General features: G+C 42.1%; 5 protein-coding genes across 5 annotated transcripts; 2 read left to right on the top strand and 3 right to left on the bottom strand.

Moving 5' to 3' along the window:
• Positions 1-271: 271 nt before the first annotated feature.
• Positions 272-10,219, bottom strand: LOC308404299 (uncharacterized protein). The gene is made up of 2 exons (XM_080894296.1): positions 9,061-10,219; positions 272-661 (listed from the first exon to the last, which is right to left on the bottom strand). The coding sequence occupies exons 1-2, from the start codon at positions 9,831-9,833 to the stop codon at positions 298-300; spliced, it is 1,137 nt and encodes a 378-aa protein (XP_080750422.1). The 5' UTR covers positions 9,834-10,219; the 3' UTR covers positions 272-297.
• On the top strand, positions 1,984-2,418 carry LOC308403327 (histone H4). The gene has a single exon (XM_080892648.1). It carries the CDS (start codon positions 2,093-2,095, stop codon positions 2,402-2,404), a length of 312 nt encoding a protein of 103 aa, XP_080748774.1. The 5' UTR covers positions 1,984-2,092; the 3' UTR covers positions 2,405-2,418.
• Positions 4,535-6,413, bottom strand: LOC308402733 (histone H3.2). The gene has a single exon (XM_080891811.1). The coding sequence runs from the start codon at positions 6,401-6,403 to the stop codon at positions 5,993-5,995; it is 411 nt and encodes a 136-aa protein (XP_080747937.1). The 5' UTR covers positions 6,404-6,413; the 3' UTR covers positions 4,535-5,992.
• LOC308411600 (histone H2A-like) lies at positions 6,674-7,269 on the top strand. The gene has a single exon (XM_080905552.1). The coding sequence runs from the start codon at positions 6,728-6,730 to the stop codon at positions 7,112-7,114; it is 387 nt and encodes a 128-aa protein (XP_080761678.1). The 5' UTR covers positions 6,674-6,727; the 3' UTR covers positions 7,115-7,269.
• Positions 10,220-11,204: 985 nt separating the features above from the next.
• On the bottom strand, positions 11,205-11,813 carry LOC308399049 (histone H2B 1/2). Its single transcript, XM_080885996.1, has one exon. The coding sequence runs from the start codon at positions 11,805-11,807 to the stop codon at positions 11,433-11,435; it is 375 nt and encodes a 124-aa protein (XP_080742122.1). The 5' UTR covers positions 11,808-11,813; the 3' UTR covers positions 11,205-11,432.
• Positions 11,814-19,634: the final 7,821 nt, after the last annotated feature.

Raw genomic sequence — 19,634 nt, forward strand, 5'->3', positions numbered from 1 at the left:
TTGTTATTAAAATGATTGCATTGTTGTCCGAAGACATTACTGCTACTAACACATCCATATCTGCCACACAGAGCTCCACATGTACTGCTCATTTAGAACAAATGACTGTCAGCAAACGAGGACACAATCACACAGCCCACTGTCTTTGTTAGATGCGCGCCTGTTTCAGCAAAGTTCACAAACTCCCTCCAACACAACGTCCGGCCCACTGTGCGGCTCCACCAATGAGATCCGAGGGCCCGCGCAGTGGTATTAGCATACAGCCTGTATAAAAAGCGCCGCTCTCGGTCACGGAGCTCATTCGTTACTACAGAGTATCGAGGAACGAAAATGCCTGAACCCGCCAAGTCCGCGCCCAAGAAGGGCTCCAAGAAAGCCGTGACCAAGACCGCCGGCAAGGGCGGCAAGAAGAAGAGAAAGACCAGGAAGGAGAGCTACGCCATCTACGTGTACAAGGTGCTGAAGCAGGTCCACCCCGACACCGGGATCTCCTCCAAAGCCATGAGCATCATGAACTCGTTTGTCAACGACATCTTCGAGCGCATCGCAGCCGAGGCATCTCGCCTGGCACACTATAACAAGCGCTCCACCATCACTTCCAGGGAGATCCAGACCGCAGTGCGCCTCCTTCTCCCCGGTGAGCTGGCCAAGCACGCAGTGTCTGAGGGCACAAAGGCCGTCACCAAGTACACGAGCTCTAAGTAAACTGACTGCATATCATACGTCAACACAACGGCTCTTTTCAGAGCCACACACTAAACTGACGAGCAGAATTCCAACTGTTAAACATGCAGCTCACTGTTACAACTACTGTAATCGCGGATGTGCACCTTTGTGTCACTGGGTGCTATCAATCCGCTGTACCGACCCCCAGTCAACAGAAATGTGTTCCGGTTTTTACTTTGTAGTCACTTTGTCTTTCTAAGAACACAATGCGACTTTTTATTTAACACTTGGTTTTAGTTCAAAGTGTACTTTTCTTCTTCTGACATGCAAAGTTGAGCAGTCATTAGATTAAAATGCTTTGGCACAAAATTAGTAGCAACATTCATGTTGCAGCTTTTCATTGCATGGTCGTGTCTGTATCGTTTCAGTCGTCTGTATTCATCTTGTTGCAGTTTTCTGCTTCTGCTGTGAGGTCCCACCTCCATGCACTTACACAATTATTCGCTAGACGGGTATTTCTTATAAATGATATCATATTAGGGAAATTTTCCTATACATATCTTTGACCTGGAGTAGAATTGATTATGAAATGGAAAGAAAAAATGCTTATGAACTTACAAATTAGCAACCTGATCCGTTTAAGGTAACCCTTTTCCATTTTTATGGAATTTGGAATTAAGAGAATTTGTTCCACTGTGCGAAAAGGCTGGAGTGCAGAAAAACTGGTACAGATGCAGTTACAGTCTACCTGGGCCCCACCAACTATCAGCTAAAGAGAAGAAATAAAAAAAATTGCTGCACATTTTCTAGACCCATCTGTGGTCCTGTCTGTTATATGCAGCACCATGCTCTTGCTTCACTGTTAAAAGTTAGCAACTACATTTTAAAATATGCTATTAAACACATAATACATTTATAGATGCATATTATTATTCATGTATGAAATATTGAGTTCTATTGTTATTTTTAAAGCCTACACTGGCTGTTGTAGTGGAGGGACACATTTTATTCCAAGCTGAGCGCGTACTGCTATTTATTTTACCATGTATTTATTTCATTACTCGTTTCATAACCATTTTGATTCATGTACATTTGAACATATGGAGTTCTGTAGTGTTAAGGCCCTCCCAGCTGGAGGAGAAGAGTCAGTGGCTGCCCTGTGTCCCCCTCCTCAGTACTTTTCCACTAAAGCTGAGGTTGAAAGTTGCGATTTGGTGCGAGCCTCCCTTCGGTTAGACTTAATTTGTCATTAACAAAAGACAACATTTCCACATTTAGAGAGTAGAAGAGTGGGCGGGGCCACTGAGCTTCGAGCGGTCCAGCGAACCGTCTGTTTTCTTTTACGTCCGCCGAGCACAGATAATAACACGGCTCCGTGGGGTTGAGATTCATTCGACTTTGTTCGTTCAGACAAGAAACTTTAACCATGAGTGGACGAGGCAAGGGCGGCAAAGGACTCGGCAAAGGAGGCGCCAAGCGTCACCGTAAAGTTCTCCGTGATAACATCCAGGGCATCACCAAACCGGCCATCCGCCGTCTGGCTCGCCGCGGCGGAGTGAAGCGCATCTCCGGTCTGATCTACGAGGAGACCCGCGGTGTGCTCAAGGTGTTTCTGGAGAACGTCATCCGCGACGCCGTCACCTACACTGAGCACGCTAAGAGGAAGACTGTGACCGCCATGGATGTGGTGTACGCTCTGAAGAGGCAGGGCCGCACTCTGTACGGCTTCGGCGGTTAAACTCCTTCACCCCAATCCATCAAACGGCTCTTTTAAGAGCCACCCACTTTCACTTTGAGAGCTTTGTTCTGCCATCTTGTTGGGTGTGTTTTTTTTTTTTTTTTTTTTTTTTTTTTAATCATGATTCAGGCAAGTCTTGAAAGTTATCAAAATATCTGCCAGTATCCCCCAAGCAACTTCTGAAGTAATACGTTATAACTTAACAATTACCAACTGAGATTCCTAAAATTAACTCTTCATTTTTCTAGAGTCTATAAAATTAAGCGTTTATCATGTGTGCTTTCCTTTCTCCTTAACTGACAGAGCCACAAACTGAACTTAAAGTTACAGACCTATTCAATACCACTATTTCATTAAACTTCCCTATAGCAGGAGTGTAGACCAAACGAAAGAACTGAAAGGTTTCACTGATTAATCAGTTTATTTGTAAATGCCTTTCTGCCACAAATCCGCTTAAAGCAGAAGTACTTATTAGTGATGGGATTTCTGGCTCGGCTAACTAAAAAGAGCCAGCTCTTCAGGTTGTTTTGTTGCTTTAATTTATTAACAATAACAAGAAAATTATTCACAAAAGGAATTACTACTGCAAAATAAAGTGTTTTTATTTATACATGTTTATATATAAATATATGCGGTGGCCCCTGGAGACAAAGCATGTACAAACTCCAAAGCATATTCCTAGCGTTAACTGAACTTCCAAAACAGAGCTACCTAGATCACTTAATTACAGAAATGAAAGCATATGTGTATTGTTTGTGTATTTATACACAAGCACTCATATATATTCAAGTAATTTTTTAAAAAAAAGTTCATTTACCTGCTACTACCACACACTAAATCCGGTCGTTAGTACTTCCTGGCTTGTGTAGCCACTAGGTAACAAAAGCTCAACACCGCGCCGAGCATCCTGGAGCACTTCTGTTGTGTTTTGTACGTGTTTTGGAGTTCGTATGCGCTTTGTCTCTAGGGTCCATCGTAAATATACTTTTATTTATTCACTCCTAATAAAATGTAATAAATCATATATTACAAAAACCAACTATTCAGTTCAACTTTTAACTATTTACATTTTCATCTTTTTCCTTTTAAACAAATTTAAAGTGAAACAACACCAAACACTGCAAACCACAACACAATTAAATATAAATTCTAATATGAAAACAAAAAGATGCATATATTCTGTCATATGGACCTGCATGAATAAACTTTCTGAATCCTTTATCATCTACAACTGAAAATAGTTGTGGATGATTACTATACCTTTCTAATGTGACGTTGTTGTCCGTGGCTCTCTTTCCCCCTCTCTTCCTCCTGATCTGTTCCTGTGCTACTGAGATTGTGACTACCGCCCTCCCCTCCTTCCCAGCGCAAAGCACAACCCACAATCATAAGAAAAGTGAAAGAGAGAGAGAGAGAGAGAGAGAGAGAGAGAGAGAGAAAACAACCCACATCTTGCGATAAGGAGCCGGCTCGCATCGTTCACATCAAAGATCCGGCTCTAAGAGCCATTTCGTTCGCGACTGACACATCACTAGTGCTTATGTAGTAGGTCTTTTTTTTTTTTTTAAGATAACCAACCCACCTTTGATCTAGTACAGCAGGGGTCCCCAATCCCAGTCCACGAGGGCCGGTCCACGAGCCGGTGTCCCTGCAGGTTTTAGATCTCACCCTGGATCAACACACCTGAATCACATGATTAGTTCATTACCAGGCGTCTGGAGAACTTCAAGACATGTTGAGAAGGTAATTTATCCATTTAAGTCAGCTGTGATGGATCAAGGACATCTAAAACCTACAGGGACACCGGCCCACGTCAACTGGGATTGGGGACCGCTGTAGTAGAGGGTGGACATGCGTGGATGAAGCCCTATGAAGCTTTTGAAGCCTCTTCCTGATGTGTGCCTGAAATTTTATTTCCACCAACATGCAACATGTCTGTTTAAACTGCAAACAAAGTATCAAAGGCAACTGTTAATGCTCTGTGATGAAATGACCCACATCGCAAACAAGAAGTTTTGCCAGATTGTCTATGTTGACGTGCTTCCAGGTAAAGAAAAAAAAAAAAGAAAAAAAGGAGAAATATACTTTCCTACATTTGCTATTCTACATGCTTTTAAACAATTTAAAAAGTACAATTCATAGTTTGTGAATTACTTAATGTTTAATTACTATTGAACAAATGACCGACTAAGAATTTTAGACTTTAGTTTACTTCAGTCATATTCCATATAAATCAGGTATCATACAAAAATTAAAAAAAAGCTTGAAATACAATCATGACAATAAAAGAATATGACTTTAAGGACTTAACATTACTTCAGTTATAGGACACTGTGTTGGTTCTGTCACCTGACAATAGGACATAGATGACAAGAATAAAATGGGTAGCTGCTTCAGTGTTTCTGTCAGTTTGTGCAGATCTTGATATTTGTCTCAAAAATGAACCCTATGAATATGTCAGTACCATTAGGATGAAATTGTGTCACCAACATGTTAACGTTAGATAACATTTTAACAGCCTCTGCAAACCAATAATAACATGTGTAGTTTAGAGTATTTTATAGCACATTTAAACAATAGGAGTCTACGCTTTATACGTCAGAGCACTTGGCCTATCATATCATCTAGTACAAAGCACTGAAATGTGATGAGCTTTGGAAAATAATTAATGAAACCAAAAATGAAGGTGTAATTCAATATAAGTATGCAAATGAAGATGAAAATCTTTCAATAGTTAAAAATATACAAGACAAAATATTATCTGAAAGCATGAGAGACGTGGTATGGCTCATCTAGCTCGGGCGCCTCCCTGTGAGGGCGGTGGTACAGTGGAGTTGTTTTGTTACCACCATGAAATGTCCTATGACAGACTGTGATGAAGATGAGACCCTAGAACATCTTCTATTGGATTGTTATAGGACAACTGAGATCAGGCAGAAGATGACAGAGATTGGCTATGATGTGGATGTTAATATTAAAGCAGTTAAATATGGTTTGTTTAAAGAAAAAATGTGTGACGACAAAAGGAGACTCTTTTGGTTAGTAATGTGTGTAATAAACACATATTTGGAAAACCCGTGCCAAAGGAGTACATGAACAAAAGATAAGTAGTGATGTTGTGAGTAAACATATCATTACAGACCTGCGGAGAAGACGAACAATGGACCTGAAACTTGGGAAAGTTTTCCCCTGGAACGAATTAAAACTGTAAGTCTTGTGAACGCTGTGTGGACTCAGATTTTCCTCCTTGTTGTATGTGCTCATGGTTTTGTATATGTAATTGTATGTGTATGTGCATTTTATATGCAAATAAAGTTTAAAAAAAAAGAAAATACATGAATAATTAAAGGAGGAAGCCATTACAACAGCATACAACAATTCATGCTTTTAAAAAAAGAAAAAAATTTTAAAAGAAACGTTTTGTAATGGAAGTCGGTGAATTCCATGTTCATGCCGACTGTAGTTTCTACAATAGAAAGAGCATGAAGATTGAAGTGCGAGTATGAGCTGCTACTACTACTGGACCGAGCTCTTGGTGTGAGTGAGGTGGCTCTGAAAAGAGCCGTTGTTGGTAGGAGAGCGTGCAGCTTAAGCTCTCTCTCCGCGGATGCGGCGAGCCAGCTGGATGTCTTTGGGCATGATGGTGACCCTTTTGGCGTGGATGGCGCACAGGTTGGTATCCTCGAAGAGTCCGACCAGGTAAGCCTCGCTTGCCTCCTGCAGAGCCATGACAGCAGAGCTCTGGAAGCGCAGGTCGGTCTTGAAGTCCTGAGCGATCTCACGGACCAGACGCTGGAAGGGTAGCTTGCGGATAAGCAGCTCGGTGGATTTCTGGTAACGGCGGATCTCGCGCAGAGCCACGGTACCAGGCCTATAACGGTGGGGCTTCTTGACGCCTCCGGTGGCCGGGGCGCTCTTACGGGCGGCCTTGGTGGCCAGCTGCTTCCTGGGGGCTTTGCCGCCAGTGGATTTGCGAGCGGTCTGCTTGGTTCTTGCCATTCTTCCTCACTTTTCTTTCCCTGTGATAAGAGCAGAAAATGTAGCGAACAGAGGAGACTCGCTGCTCTTATAGTGTGTGACTGGCTGTGACGCGGTGCCGCTCCGGCTCGTGATTGGTGACGGGCTCCACGTGGAGCACCGCCCGCCTCGGTGTGTGCTGCTCATTGGAGAAAAGTGCATTGATGTTGCGCGCTGCCGCAAGCCTCTCTGCGATTGGTGCATGACGAAGCTGCGCGCGCTCTGCGGAAATATAAGCGAGGCTTTGAGCTGATCGGACCACATTTTCTCTCAGTCTCGATACTACGAAGAAAAGAACCTGTCAAAATGAGTGGGCGCGGAAAGACCGGAGGCAAAGCCAGAGCTAAGGCCAAGACCCGCTCATCCCGTGCCGGGCTTCAGTTCCCCGTGGGTCGTGTCCACAGGCTGCTGCGTAAAGGTAACTATGCCGAGCGTGTGGGAGCCGGCGCCCCCGTTTACCTGGCAGCTGTGCTCGAGTACCTGACCGCTGAGATCCTGGAGCTGGCTGGCAACGCAGCCCGCGACAACAAGAAGACTCGCATTATCCCACGTCACCTACAGCTGGCTGTGCGCAACGACGAGGAGCTCAACAAGCTCCTGGGGGGAGTCACCATCGCTCAGGGTGGTGTGCTGCCCAACATCCAGGCTGTGCTGCTGCCCAAGAAGACCGAGAAGCCCGCCAAGGCCAAGTAAACGCAAAGCGCTCGGCTTCACCAAAAACAAAGGCTCTTTTAAGAGCCAAACACTTCTCTCTGAGCAAACATCCTTCTTGCTGTTAGTGTTTGTAACAACTTGTGTCCTGGGAAATGTAGATTATGCATCTTGATTTACTTTGAAGTGTACGTTCATGTCATCTTAGTCACGGGCTGAAATCCACCTTCAAAAAAAAAAAAAAAAACTAGAGCTGTGTGCGTTTAGTCTATTCTTTTGTGAATAAAACAAACTTTAGGTCTTGATATAAAACTGAAGCAAAAAGCTCTGTCTCCTGCGTTGTGGTGTGGGGTCGTGTTCAACCTCATTGCTCATCTTACTGATTAAGAATACATTGGATGTCACTAATAGCTTAACTGACTGGACACTCATCATGGTTCACTCGCTTTATAATTAAAACAGTTTCTAAGCTCATGGAAACAGACAACACGCAGTTCAAACCTTGTTAAACACAGGAAAATATAACAACGTGAGGTGGAGAGGGACAGGTGGACTTCTTTGCTACAGAGGGAGGAAAATGTGCAGCTGTTTGCGACGTGTTCAGCGCTGCTGCTGAATTTGGGACATTTTCTCAAGGCACTTACATCTACGCTTAGGGTTTAGTGTCTATTGTGAGTAGAATAAAACAATTCGAAGAATAGAATGTGTTTAGGTTTACTTGGATAATAGGGGGCAGCTGGTGATCAGAAGAACAGGAAATGATTCCTAAGTGTGGGTTTTGTTAGAATGACTTTGTCAACCTGTTTTAAGGACAATAGTGGATTTTTTTTTCTCAAAGCATTTCATGCGACCTTAAAGCTCTCAAGAATGACATTAAGTTGCTGAACCCTGACCTCTGACGTGCCAAATCAGTTGGTTCAGCTATAAACTTTGGTGTGCAACTGTATAGTATGAAAAATGCATTGACAGTGGGGGTCTGCCTGTTATAAAGTGAGTGAAATCTGCCTCAGCCAAGAACAAGAAGCCACAGTTACTAACCTGGGAAGAGGACAGTGGAGGGGGACACAGGGCAGCCCCGGACTCTTCTTCAGCTGGGATATCCAAAGAATCGGTGAGGTCAAGAAGTAAACTCAAGACTATATTTTGAAATAATATATAGTTTTTTAAACCTACAAATGATTAACAGAATGGTTTTATTGTGTTATTATAGGAGTTGTGTCGCCAAATAACAACATAAATCGCCTTGAGGCGACTTATGTTGTGATTTGGCGCTATATAAATAAAATTGAATTGAATTGAAAATAATTTAATTCCCCTCATCCTTCACGCTACAGAACTCCATGGTAAAATAAATAGCAGTACGGGCTCAGCTTGGAGTAAAATGTGTCCTTGAAATCACACAATATCAATTCAACTGGACTAGATTTAGTCAGGTGAGGTTGTAGATTAGAGCATTTCAAGTGGATTATATTAGCTAGGTATCATTAAAATATACAGTGTACTTCCAGTACAACAGCCAGTGTAGGCTTTTAAAAAAAATAGAACTCAATATTTCATACAAGAATAATAACATGCGTCTATGAATGTATTATGTGTTGTTTAATAGAATACTTTAAAATGTAGTTGCTAACTTAAGTTTTTCTTGTATGATGTTTCACAGTAAAAGTGGTGTGATGCTTGTATTACAAAGGTGTGATTGTAAATAGAGTTGTTAATATTTGTATTCTTGTAGTTGCAGACTTGCTTAGACAGCACTAATGTGCACCATGATAAGAAGATAAGATAACCTTTATTAGTCCCACACGTGGGAAATTTGTTTTGTCACAGCAGGAAGTGGACAGTGCAAAAGGGGAAAAAAAGCGCTTTAATAATAGGACATTATTGTGAATGACAAGAGTGGTGAGTGAGTGAGAGGAAGGAGCTCTTGTGTGTTGCTGTGGTGGCTCTGAGAAGAGCCGTTGTTGAGTGTGAGAGCGGTGTCAGCTCACTTCTTCTTGGCTGCTGTGGCCGCCTTCTTGACTTTGGGCTTGGCGGCCTTCTTGGCGGGGGATTTCTTTGTTGCGGGAGCCTTCTTGAGCACCTTCTTGGGGGTCTTTGCTGCTTTCTTGGGGCTTTTGGGCGCTTTCTTGGCCGCCGCTGCGGGCTTCTTGGCCTTCTTGGGCGACTTCTTAGCGGCTGCGGGCTTCTTAGCTGCTGCCTTCTTGGGCGACTTCTTAGCAGCTGCTGCCGGTTTCTTGGCTTTGGCCGCGGCGGGCTTCTTGGCTTTAGGAGCGGCTTTCTTTGCGGGCTTCTTGGCTTTGCTCTCAGTAACCTTCTTGTTCATCTTGAAGGATCCGGAGGCCCCGGTGCCCTTGGTCTGCACCAGAGTGCCCTTCGCCACCAGGCTCTTGATGGCGGTCTTGACGCGGGCCTTGTTCTTGTCCACATCGTAGCCTCCGGCAGCCAGAGCCTTCTTGAGCGCGGCTGCGGACACGCCGCTGCGCTCCTTGGAAGCGGCCACGGTTTTCACAATCAGCTCGCCCACGCTGGGGCCGACCTTCTTGGGCTTGGAAGTGGTCGTCTTCTTCTTCTTGGCCGCCTTGGCCGGGACGGCAGCAGGTGCAGGAGCTTCCTCGGACATTTTCCTCTTTCGCGTCTGATCGAGATTCACGGTACAGTGATGGCAAGTCGGAAGCGCCACGCTGCACTTAAACGCATCATGAGAACCGTTGAGAGTGAAGGCAGCGCGCGCAGCTCTTGCGCGTGCCTCGCAATGCTTCATTTTGTGTTTCGTGTCTCGGGATCAAAGAGCTCAAAGTGAGTGTGAGAGCAGCACTGCAGGTCGACAGTGGAGCCGTCCACAGCGGGCTTGTGTCTCCTCGTGCAGGCCTCGTGTCGGGCTCTCGTGCTCTCTGCTCTCGGTTCGTGGAGCTCCCAAAGCTCGGCGACTCGGTGCGGAGCTCAGCGCTGCTCGGCGGCTTCTTGGACTCTTTTCTCTGCTAAAACCGGTGGAGCCGCAGCAGAGCTCCGTAAAAAGCCTTTTCTAGCTGATACACATGTTTGTTCACGCACTCAGAGTTAAAAGCAGCATCTGGTGAGCGCAGCTGTGGGACAAAGTGACGCTGCGAGCTCCCAGCAAACACACCGATGCTGCTGCAGGCCCACGGAGCAGCGAGACCTGTGTGACAGCTGCTCACTTCTAACCAAAGCACAGTTTCACTCACATTGTTGTACAGAAGCTTCATTAGTGACCTTACAGCAGCTCGCTTCCACACTTTGGCTTTGAGCTTAGTCTGCATTGACTCAGTTTCCTTCTACAGTTACCGACTCTACAACAACAGCAGTGAATGAACACGTGACTACACACATCCACAAACTGATCACTGAGTATCTCAATGTGTAATACTCAATACCTGCTAAAAACACACAGCCATCTCACTGTTAATCACTCTTTCGCTATTAGTCAAAAATTATTTTATCCTTGTATCTATTCTATTTATTATTATCATAATATAATAAGGTTGTTGTTATTATTTGTTATTTATTTTATCCTGCTCTGCCCATGTCGGTGCATTTCCCAGCTCTGGCACTAATAAAGCTTGTCTCATGCCCAGTATATCTGCTCCTCTTTCTGGAGGATTCTGTTATTATCCCACCTACTGAAAAATATGTGACCACAGTTTTTTTTGTGCATAAGTCAAATCCTGAACAGTCACCGGAGTGTGTTTAGTGAGAGACTGAGATGACCAAAAATCCCCTCTGAACACCACAGGAAATCATTCCTACCTACCTCCTGTACAACTCCATCTTATGCACAGCACTTACTACAATAGTTGCATTATATAAAAGGTGGCTATGGAGCCATCAAATTAGGAGTTAGATTGAAGAAAGCTTTGATGGAAATTCCTCTGGGAATTGCAGAAAGCTGGATGTGAAGGACACAGCAGGGCCTGCCTGTGGCATAGGCAGTATAGGCAAATGCTAACAGTGTCATCCATCCAGGGGCACCACAAGTGAGGAAAAAACAATTAAAATGCTTTGTTGCTACTAATTTTGTGCCAAAGCATTTTAATCTAATGACTGCTCAACTTTGCATGTCAGAAGAAGAAAAGTACACTTTGAACTAAAACCAAGTGTTAAATAAAAAGTCGCATTGTGTTCGTAGAAAGACAAAGTGACTACAAAGTAAAAACCGGAACACATTTCTGTTGACTGGGGGTCGGTACAGCGGATTGATAGCACCCAGTGACACAAAGGTGCACATCCGCGATTACAGTAGTTGTAACAGTGAGCTGCATGTTTAACAGTTGGAATTCTGCTCGTCAGTTTAGTGTGTGGCTCTGAAAAGAGCCGTTGTGTTGACGTATGATATGCAGTCAGTTTACTTAGAGCTCGTGTACTTGGTGACGGCCTTTGTGCCCTCAGACACTGCGTGCTTGGCCAGCTCACCGGGGAGAAGGAGGCGCACTGCGGTCTGGATCTCCCTGGAAGTGATGGTGGAGCGCTTGTTGTAGTGTGCCAGGCGAGATGCCTCGGCTGCGATGCGCTCGAAGATGTCGTTGACAAACGAGTTCATGATGCTCATGGCTTTGGAGGAGATCCCGGTGTCGGGGTGGACCTGCTTCAGCACCTTGTACACGTAGATGGCGTAGCTCTCCTTCCTGGTCTTTCTCTTCTTCTTGCCGCCCTTGCCGGCGGTCTTGGTCACGGCTTTCTTGGAGCCCTTCTTGGGCGCGGACTTGGCGGGTTCAGGCATTTTCGTTCCTCGATACTCTGTAATAACGAATGAGCTCCGTGACCGAGAGCGGCGCTTTTTATACAGGCTGTATGCTAATACCACTGCGCGGGCCCTCGGATCTCATTGGTGGAGCCGCACAGTGGGCCGGACGTTGTGTTGGAGGGAGTTTGTGAACTTTGCTGAAACAGGCGCGCATCTAACAAAGACAGTGGGCTGTGTGATTGTGTCCTCGTTTGCTGACAGTCATTTGTTCTAAATGAGCAGTACATGTAGAGCTCTGTGTGGCAGATATGGATGTGTTAGTAGCAGTATTGTCTTCGGACAACAATGCAATCATTTTAATAACAATTCTGCCTTGTTTCATGTTTCTGTAGCGCCCATGTAACATGGTGATAGTCACAGTTTACGCTCACCAGCACACAGCTTTAAAACTGAGTTTTAGCTCTCAGTGGAGATTAAACACTGGGCATAATTAGGTAACTGCATAGTTTTACTGAAGTCTAATGTCTCACTGGAGCACACATATTAGACTGAACCCCCTCTCTCTATATATATATAGGGTACAGGAACATCTGTGCCAAGTATAACCTGGAAGTCCCGAGGTCAAAATGGGAGATGCCCCCAAGGGTGGTGGAGAATGACCGAGCTAAGATCCTGTGGGACTTCCAGATACAGACGGACAAAATGGTGGTGGCTAACCAACCGGACATAGTGGTGGTAGACAAACAGAAGAAGACGGCCGTAGTGATCGATGTAGCGGTTCCGAATGACAGCAACATCAGGAAGAAGGAACACGAGAAGCTGGAGTTGGTTAAAAAATATCTAAACTTTGTTGCTGTTGTTCTAAAGGAATAAACAATGCAAAGAATTATTTCTTAAATTGCAGTTTTCTTGGTGTGAACCTCAAAGGGTTAATGCTTGAAGTGGTTACTCTCTAAGGATGTAAGCTGTACGGAGTACTGCACATGTAGCTTTGAATGATTCTTAATGAGGTATTGCTCATAGACTGTTTTTTTTTACCTTAGTATTTAATAAAAACTCGGTAAAATAAACAAACAAACAAACAAACAAACAAACAAACACACACACACAGAGTCAGTTCTAAAATTATTGATCAGTGAAAACATTAAACATAACTTTGAACTTAAGCTGCCAAATGGCAGCTTAAGTTTTGAACATAAGAACTGAGCTGACCAAAGTTTGTTTAGTTGCAGAAGTTCTTTCAAGCACTAAGCTGCCAGATTTAGCACCTTCTTCCTTTATGTTCTCTCAGCATTGTTGGTGATCAAAACATTGACATGTGTCACTGTGTGGCAGAGTCTGTCAATGGTTGTTCAGAAAAATAAAAAATCACTACTGAGAACTCATAAATGAGACGCGTGGGGCGCTGGTTTGGCTTACAGGTTGAGCAGGTCACGATATTCTGTAAAGATAAATGCAGGACAACCTTTGGTTAAGATTGCTGGTTTTAGGAGTTATTTTGTTGCAGAAGTGATAGTGTTCTCTTCTTGCATTGATGATTGCACGGTTGATCTGGAGCGTTATCATTTGCAGGTTCAGTGGAAATAGTTCCAGTGATTCATTGTATATGTTGCAGTAGTTGCAAAATCTACAAGGAAGGTGCTGCAGCTCCTGAGGTGGTTTATTACAGGCAGCTTTAGGAGTTCCTGTCTTGTGTTTTAAGTGTTGTATTTAAGGGTTTAGTTAAGATGCAAACGTTGTGATCTGCAGTTGTAGGTATTGCTATGGTTTAAGGTTTATTTAATTGCACACAGCAAATCCAGCATGTCCAAATTAACACTGTCGGATTTGATTTCAACACTATTAAAGTGTCTATATGGGTCCACACCAGAGAGTGTTAATTTTTTTATTTTTTTAACTTTTTTCCTTTTTATTTTCACAAATAGTACATAATTACATAACATAATACAGTGTACAATTCAAAACCAAAAAATAAACAAACATAAAACAAACATAAAACAAACAACAAACTGATAACTAAAACACAAAAAAAAAAAAAAAAAAAAAAAAAATAATAATAATAATAATAATAATAATAATAATATTTTATATATATATATATATATATATATAATTCATTCTAAAAAGTGGGAATGTTACTGTTCTGAACTTCTAGAAATTTCTTTTGGAAATAAACATTTACTAAAAAGATGCAATGGTTTTTGAAAACATTTATTCTGAACTGTGCACCACAATTTCAAAACATTTTCTGAAAGATGTAACAGTATACATGTTCTCACTTTCATTAGAATTTTGTTTATCAAAAGGTCTGACATGGTAAATGCAAATAACAGCATTCTCATCACTTATTTCTTCAATACAATATGCATGTCCTTCATTCATCCCTTTGTGGAACTTCAACGCACTTCTGCTCTCCCCCATATTCCATCTTCACAAGCATATCCTGTGCGGAGATCGAATAAAAATTAGTTGACACTAATTAATGGCACAAATAATCCAGTAAACAATTGCAGCACAGTAAAAAAAAAAGGAATCCTCTTTGAGCCATTACTTGTGTAAAGTATTTTCCCAAAAGACAAAGACACAGGCAACAGGTAGTACTGAACTAAATGTAAAACCTCAACCTTTTTAATTTTTACCTAAACCGTGTGCACAAAACTCTGGAGGGATCTATGCTAACGTAGAACCCAGTCAGGACGCCTGCTACTGCTGTTTGCTCGTTTTTGTTTTTTTTATGGGCGATCGTTTTCAGGCTTCAAGTAGCACCATTATACCAACATTTCACATTCTACACATTGTTTTAGGTGTATTTGACCAAAGATTTGACTGAAAATTCACATGCAAGCTTTTTTCAAGGCTGTGGTATTTGCCCGCAAACAATACCTTTCAGCTAGCTAAAACAGAATATTATGCTATCACCGAGCAACATGGCTAATGCCTTTCACACAGCTTTGTCTCAACTCCAAAGAGCCACAGAAGTAAAAGCTAATAATAACAATTGAAACAATCTTTGAAAAAATGACTTACCAAGCATGGCAAACAACTCAAATATGTAGAGCAAAATGTTCTGAAACGGCTTCACTTCAGCTTCGATTGGAGCCGTGCTGGGGGCGGAGTCTGTGAATTTACTCTGTTGGTGTCATAGCCCCTCTAGGAGTTCAGAGTTAAGAGGTCAAGAGTTAATGTTTCCATTTTAACACCTCCAGATTTGACAGAGAAACACTCATTTTTAACACTCGATTTTAACTACTATCATTTTACACCTCAGAGTTACATTAAAAGAATGTGACTCTACTTAGAGTAAAATTAACTCTACTTTTGCAAGAAGACTATTAACACCAAAACATTTAACACTTTTGAATTTGCTGTGCAGGTGTTGTTAGTTTATGTGGAGATGTTACTGTTTGTTTGCATGGTTTGTTTAGCTGGGTTTATCAGTGTTACTTGTTGGCAGAAAAGAGCAAATGCATGGCAGTAAATTTAAATACATTATTTTCTCTTATCGTCTTATATAACCAAAGTCCAGTCTTCTACAATTTAAATGAGGGTGACACATCTTGGCAAAGTTCAGAGTGATACATATTTAAATGTAGGGTGTAGGAAACTTTTTTTTTCTGGAGAAAAACACCATGTTTACAGCTTTAGTGGAGCAGCTGAAGAAGACTGGACTCCAAGCTGCTCCAGCTGATCTCTGCTGGACCTGAAAATGTGGCCTGTGATGTTTGTACTGGGAGGAAGCTGAAAGCCATCAAGTCCTGTTTATCTTGTCCAGCCTCTTACTGTGAGAAACACCTCCAACCTCACTATGATGCAGCTCCAATAAAGAAACACAAGCTGGTGGCCCCCTCCAAGAAGCTCCAGGAGAACATCTGCTCTCGTCATGATGAGGTGATGAAGATTTTCTGTCGTACTGATCAGCATCTGTTAAGCAGGTTTATGTTTTGAGTAGCATTTCTGTTTTTATCGTTTTTTTGGTTTGTTTTTACTGTTTTGTCATCATTATTGTTGCTTTAATTTTTACCAGGAAAGAAACAGATGCAGGGATGCAGTCGTTGTGGATCTACTTTTACCAAACATCTGCAGCATTTTTACATTTAAAAGAGGTCCAATAAGGATTTCTTGATGATCTCTTTAATTATGTCTTTAAATATTTAAATGTTCACAATAATATAACATACTTACTGTGTCATTAAAATATATGAATAGACTTTATGTTGTCATCATAAGTTGGAAATCTTGAATTGCTTATTCAATCAAATATTTGAATCTAAAAGTGTTATGATTTATTAATTTATTTTATTTCATATGTATTTTATTTTTTAAAACCTCTCCACATCTTTCAGAATGGAAACACTGATACAGACAGTTTGCAACTAGCTTGATACTCATGTTTGTGCAAATGTAGTCACATGATCACGCTGCTCTAAACCCGTGTAGTCAGTAGATGGTGATGTTGGACTGTGTTTGTCTTTGTGAACGCTGTAACGTCAGAGTTAGGATGTACTTAGTTTAACACAGAAATATGTGTACGAGTTTTAGTTTAATTAATTATAACTGTTATATAAACCTACAGACGTGACATGAAACTAAATGTTATTTCTTGTTTTTTATTTCCTCTTCAGAGCAAAGCTCAATGCACACTCACAGATTACAAAGACTGTAAAACCTGTGCTGTGCCCTTCATTACTGTGCTGTGTAAATATCTGAGCCAACGAAATAAATGACTGCACTGCATTTGATTGGCTGCTGCTTGTTCTGATCGACACCCCCAGAAAGACACAACACAAAGAGCTGCAATACGTACCAGTTATCAATATTCTGATTGGCTGACCTCCATTCCTATTGTCTCTGCTTTCAACCACACAAATTCCCTCACCACCACCTGTCCCCCTTCAGCTAGAAGTGCAAGTTTTGTACCAGATTTCTCTTAAGAAGAGCTGCAAAGTGGAAGCTCACAATGTGTGAATTTGTGACTCGAGAGGGAGAAGTCAGGCTTTCAGGGCCGAGAGGCCAGCATGAAAGTGAACCCACAAGCAGACTCAAGTCACGGCTGTTTCAACCTCAAGCTGATTTTATTAAATACAGAGAGAGAGCTGTAAAATGTTACAAGGAGGAAACGTCTGAGAGGCTGGATCCATTGTAACAGAGGAGACCGGTATTATTTCCAGTGCAGGTGAGTTGTATTGCAAGGAGAGTAAAGAAGATTGCTTCCTTGGCAGGTCTGCTAGCAACTAAATCAGTCACAGTGTGGTGTTCGGTGTAGCTCATATACCTCTTTGGAACCAGTTTCACCCAATCTTGTCAGAAAGTACACGTTTCTATAGCAACCGGTGTTTCCCAGTCCAAAAAATATACAAATTAAAAATGAATAAATTCTCAACTTCATCATCATATAAAATGATACAAAGAAGTTACAAAGAAGATATTTTTAGTAACTGACTTAATTATATATTATGTGGTTTTTTGTAGTGTCAACATTTTAATGTGGAACTAACAAACAGATTAAATACATTCACATTTCAGTAGAAAAGACGCTAAATGAACTGTAATGGTGCAGGTAGATGCAGTATTCACTGTGTTATTAAATATTAAGAATAAATATATAAGTACCTGAACTTTATTTATGTCCTCACCTGTTATCACATGTCTGTGGCTAAACCAATCACGTCTTTGATCCAGGTGGAGTCGTGTGGCGAATCAGAGCGTCCGACACTCGCCTGGTGTGCGCCGCCGGCAGCAGAAACGGCACTGAGGAGACCAAACTTCTCGTGCTGGACTTTGACCTGGACGAAAAGAAGAAAGAGACGGACTGAGGAGGAAGTGACATCATCAAACGCGGTTAAAGCCCAGATTTTTTTTTTTTTTTAAAGGATTTGGGGGTCGGCTATTTTATTTCATTTTTTTTAAAGAAAAGTAACAGAAACTCATCACACTTTGACTTTTTTGACCAAAGTCCTGACTGGATCCGACTCTTCTCGTCAGTCAAACTGATAGATGTGAATGTTACAGCTCGTCTCTGATTGGCTGGCAGAGGCGGGTGGATGAACCCAGTGTGGATAATTCAAACAGTGTGACTGATAAATCCACAAGGACAAAAAACATGGATGTAAATGGACAAACAAGTGCATTTATTTCAATCAAAATGGCCCAGAGAGGACGGCTTGTAAGAGAAGTGTTGGATTTCTTGAATGTATCCAATGAGAGGAAGAACGAGGGCAAACAATTTGTTTTTGTTTGTTTGTTTGTTTTGCGGCAGAGTTACATGCTTGGTGTTTGGGATTCGTTGGAAACGGTGAAATTCGGGAATTAAAGCTTCTTTTCCCATCATTAAAAAGAGGGAAGACTAAACCCTCGAAACATGTTGGCCACAGGCAGAGCCTCACATCTGCAATGGTTGTAACACTGGAAACTTTGTCAAGCTTTACAGAAACATTATTTTTAAAGAGAGAAAGGCGATTACTCTGGTTTACTGCACGCTAAATCACTCGCAGACGCACATGTCCAAATGATTTATGCCGCAGTTTTACTTGTAGTGCAACAACTTTCTGCCAAAAGCCTAAACATTTTCAAAGGGGTGGCACCGGCTGCTGCTCAGCTCTGGCATTAGCCTGTTTCTGTTGAGACACTGAAGTATTAAAGTGGGGAAAGCACAGGAGTTAACAGTTCAAAAGGTGGCTGACTTCCATTTAGCGCCTTCAGTTTCAGGGTTGTGGTTATTTACTCGCCGTCAGGGCTGGAGGGGGTGGGGGCTGCACACACGAGCTTTTGTAAGTACGGAGTTATTGTTGCTGTTAAACTCATTCTGTGTGTGAGAGAGGCCTTTTTTCTGCTCAGTATTAATGAGAGAGTCTTGAATGTTTTAAAAGCTTAGGCTTCGGTCACGCAGGCTTAGAGAGCAGTTGTTGATACTATGGAAACCTCTGGTTGCTAGGGGAAATTGCATATTCCCCTGACTGGTTGCTAAGTGATTGCTGACTGCTGCTAGGTAGTATTTTATTATATGTATCATTTTTCTTCCTTCTGCACACCTGTCATTCATTCAGCTGTGCAGAGGTTATGAACCACTTACCTGTTGTGAAATTGATCACGAAGGCTGAGCTGCACCACCTTGTGACTGTATTGCTAGCAAATTGTTGTGGTCACCCGTAGTTCGCTTGGAAGTTGCCAACTTGTCTGCAAACACTAGCCAACTGCTCCCCAACACAAAACAGAAAATTTGCTTCTTACTACGTACATTTCAAAAGGTTCAACTTTTATTTCGAAGGTGAACTATCTCTGTTTTCAGTTTGTGTTGTGCTTCTCAGTTTAACAGCTGCATAGTTGGTGATGTTTGCAGACAAGGCGACGCCTTCCTTGCAAACTACAGGCAGTTGCTAGAAACTACTCTCCAACGAGTCTGGGAATACACATTTTTCCATAGCGACCAGTAGTTGCCACGGAATCGTACACCACTCTCTAAGACCTGAATGACTGGGGCCTCTCCTGCCTTTACACATAGCTGCTAACATTAGCATTAACACAGTTTTTAAAATAAAGAAGAGAAAAGTGAAAACGACCCTTGAACACTTCACATGACCTCGGTGAACATTTTCTGCCTCCATGGATAAAATATTTTTATACCTAAGTAATTATGTGCTTTTACTTTAAGTCATATTACAGACATAAAATAAAACCTGTTTTGTTTCTCATTAGAGAACAAAGCAGGTTTTAAAGAGCCACATTTATGCTCTGAGTCTGCTCTCCACATTATGTTTTCCAGCCACCTTTTGATGTCTTTCTATGATTTATCAGATAATCAGCATTAAGTCTGATCAGTGGTTTGTGTATATTTTTTAGGACATTTTTCCACCCTGTATTTTGTAT

Source organism: Rhamphochromis sp. 'chilingali' (assembly GCF_963969265.1).
Source record: "Rhamphochromis sp. 'chilingali' genome assembly, chromosome: 1".
In the NCBI taxonomy this organism is placed as follows: domain Eukaryota; kingdom Metazoa; phylum Chordata; class Actinopteri; order Cichliformes; family Cichlidae; genus Rhamphochromis; species Rhamphochromis sp. 'chilingali'.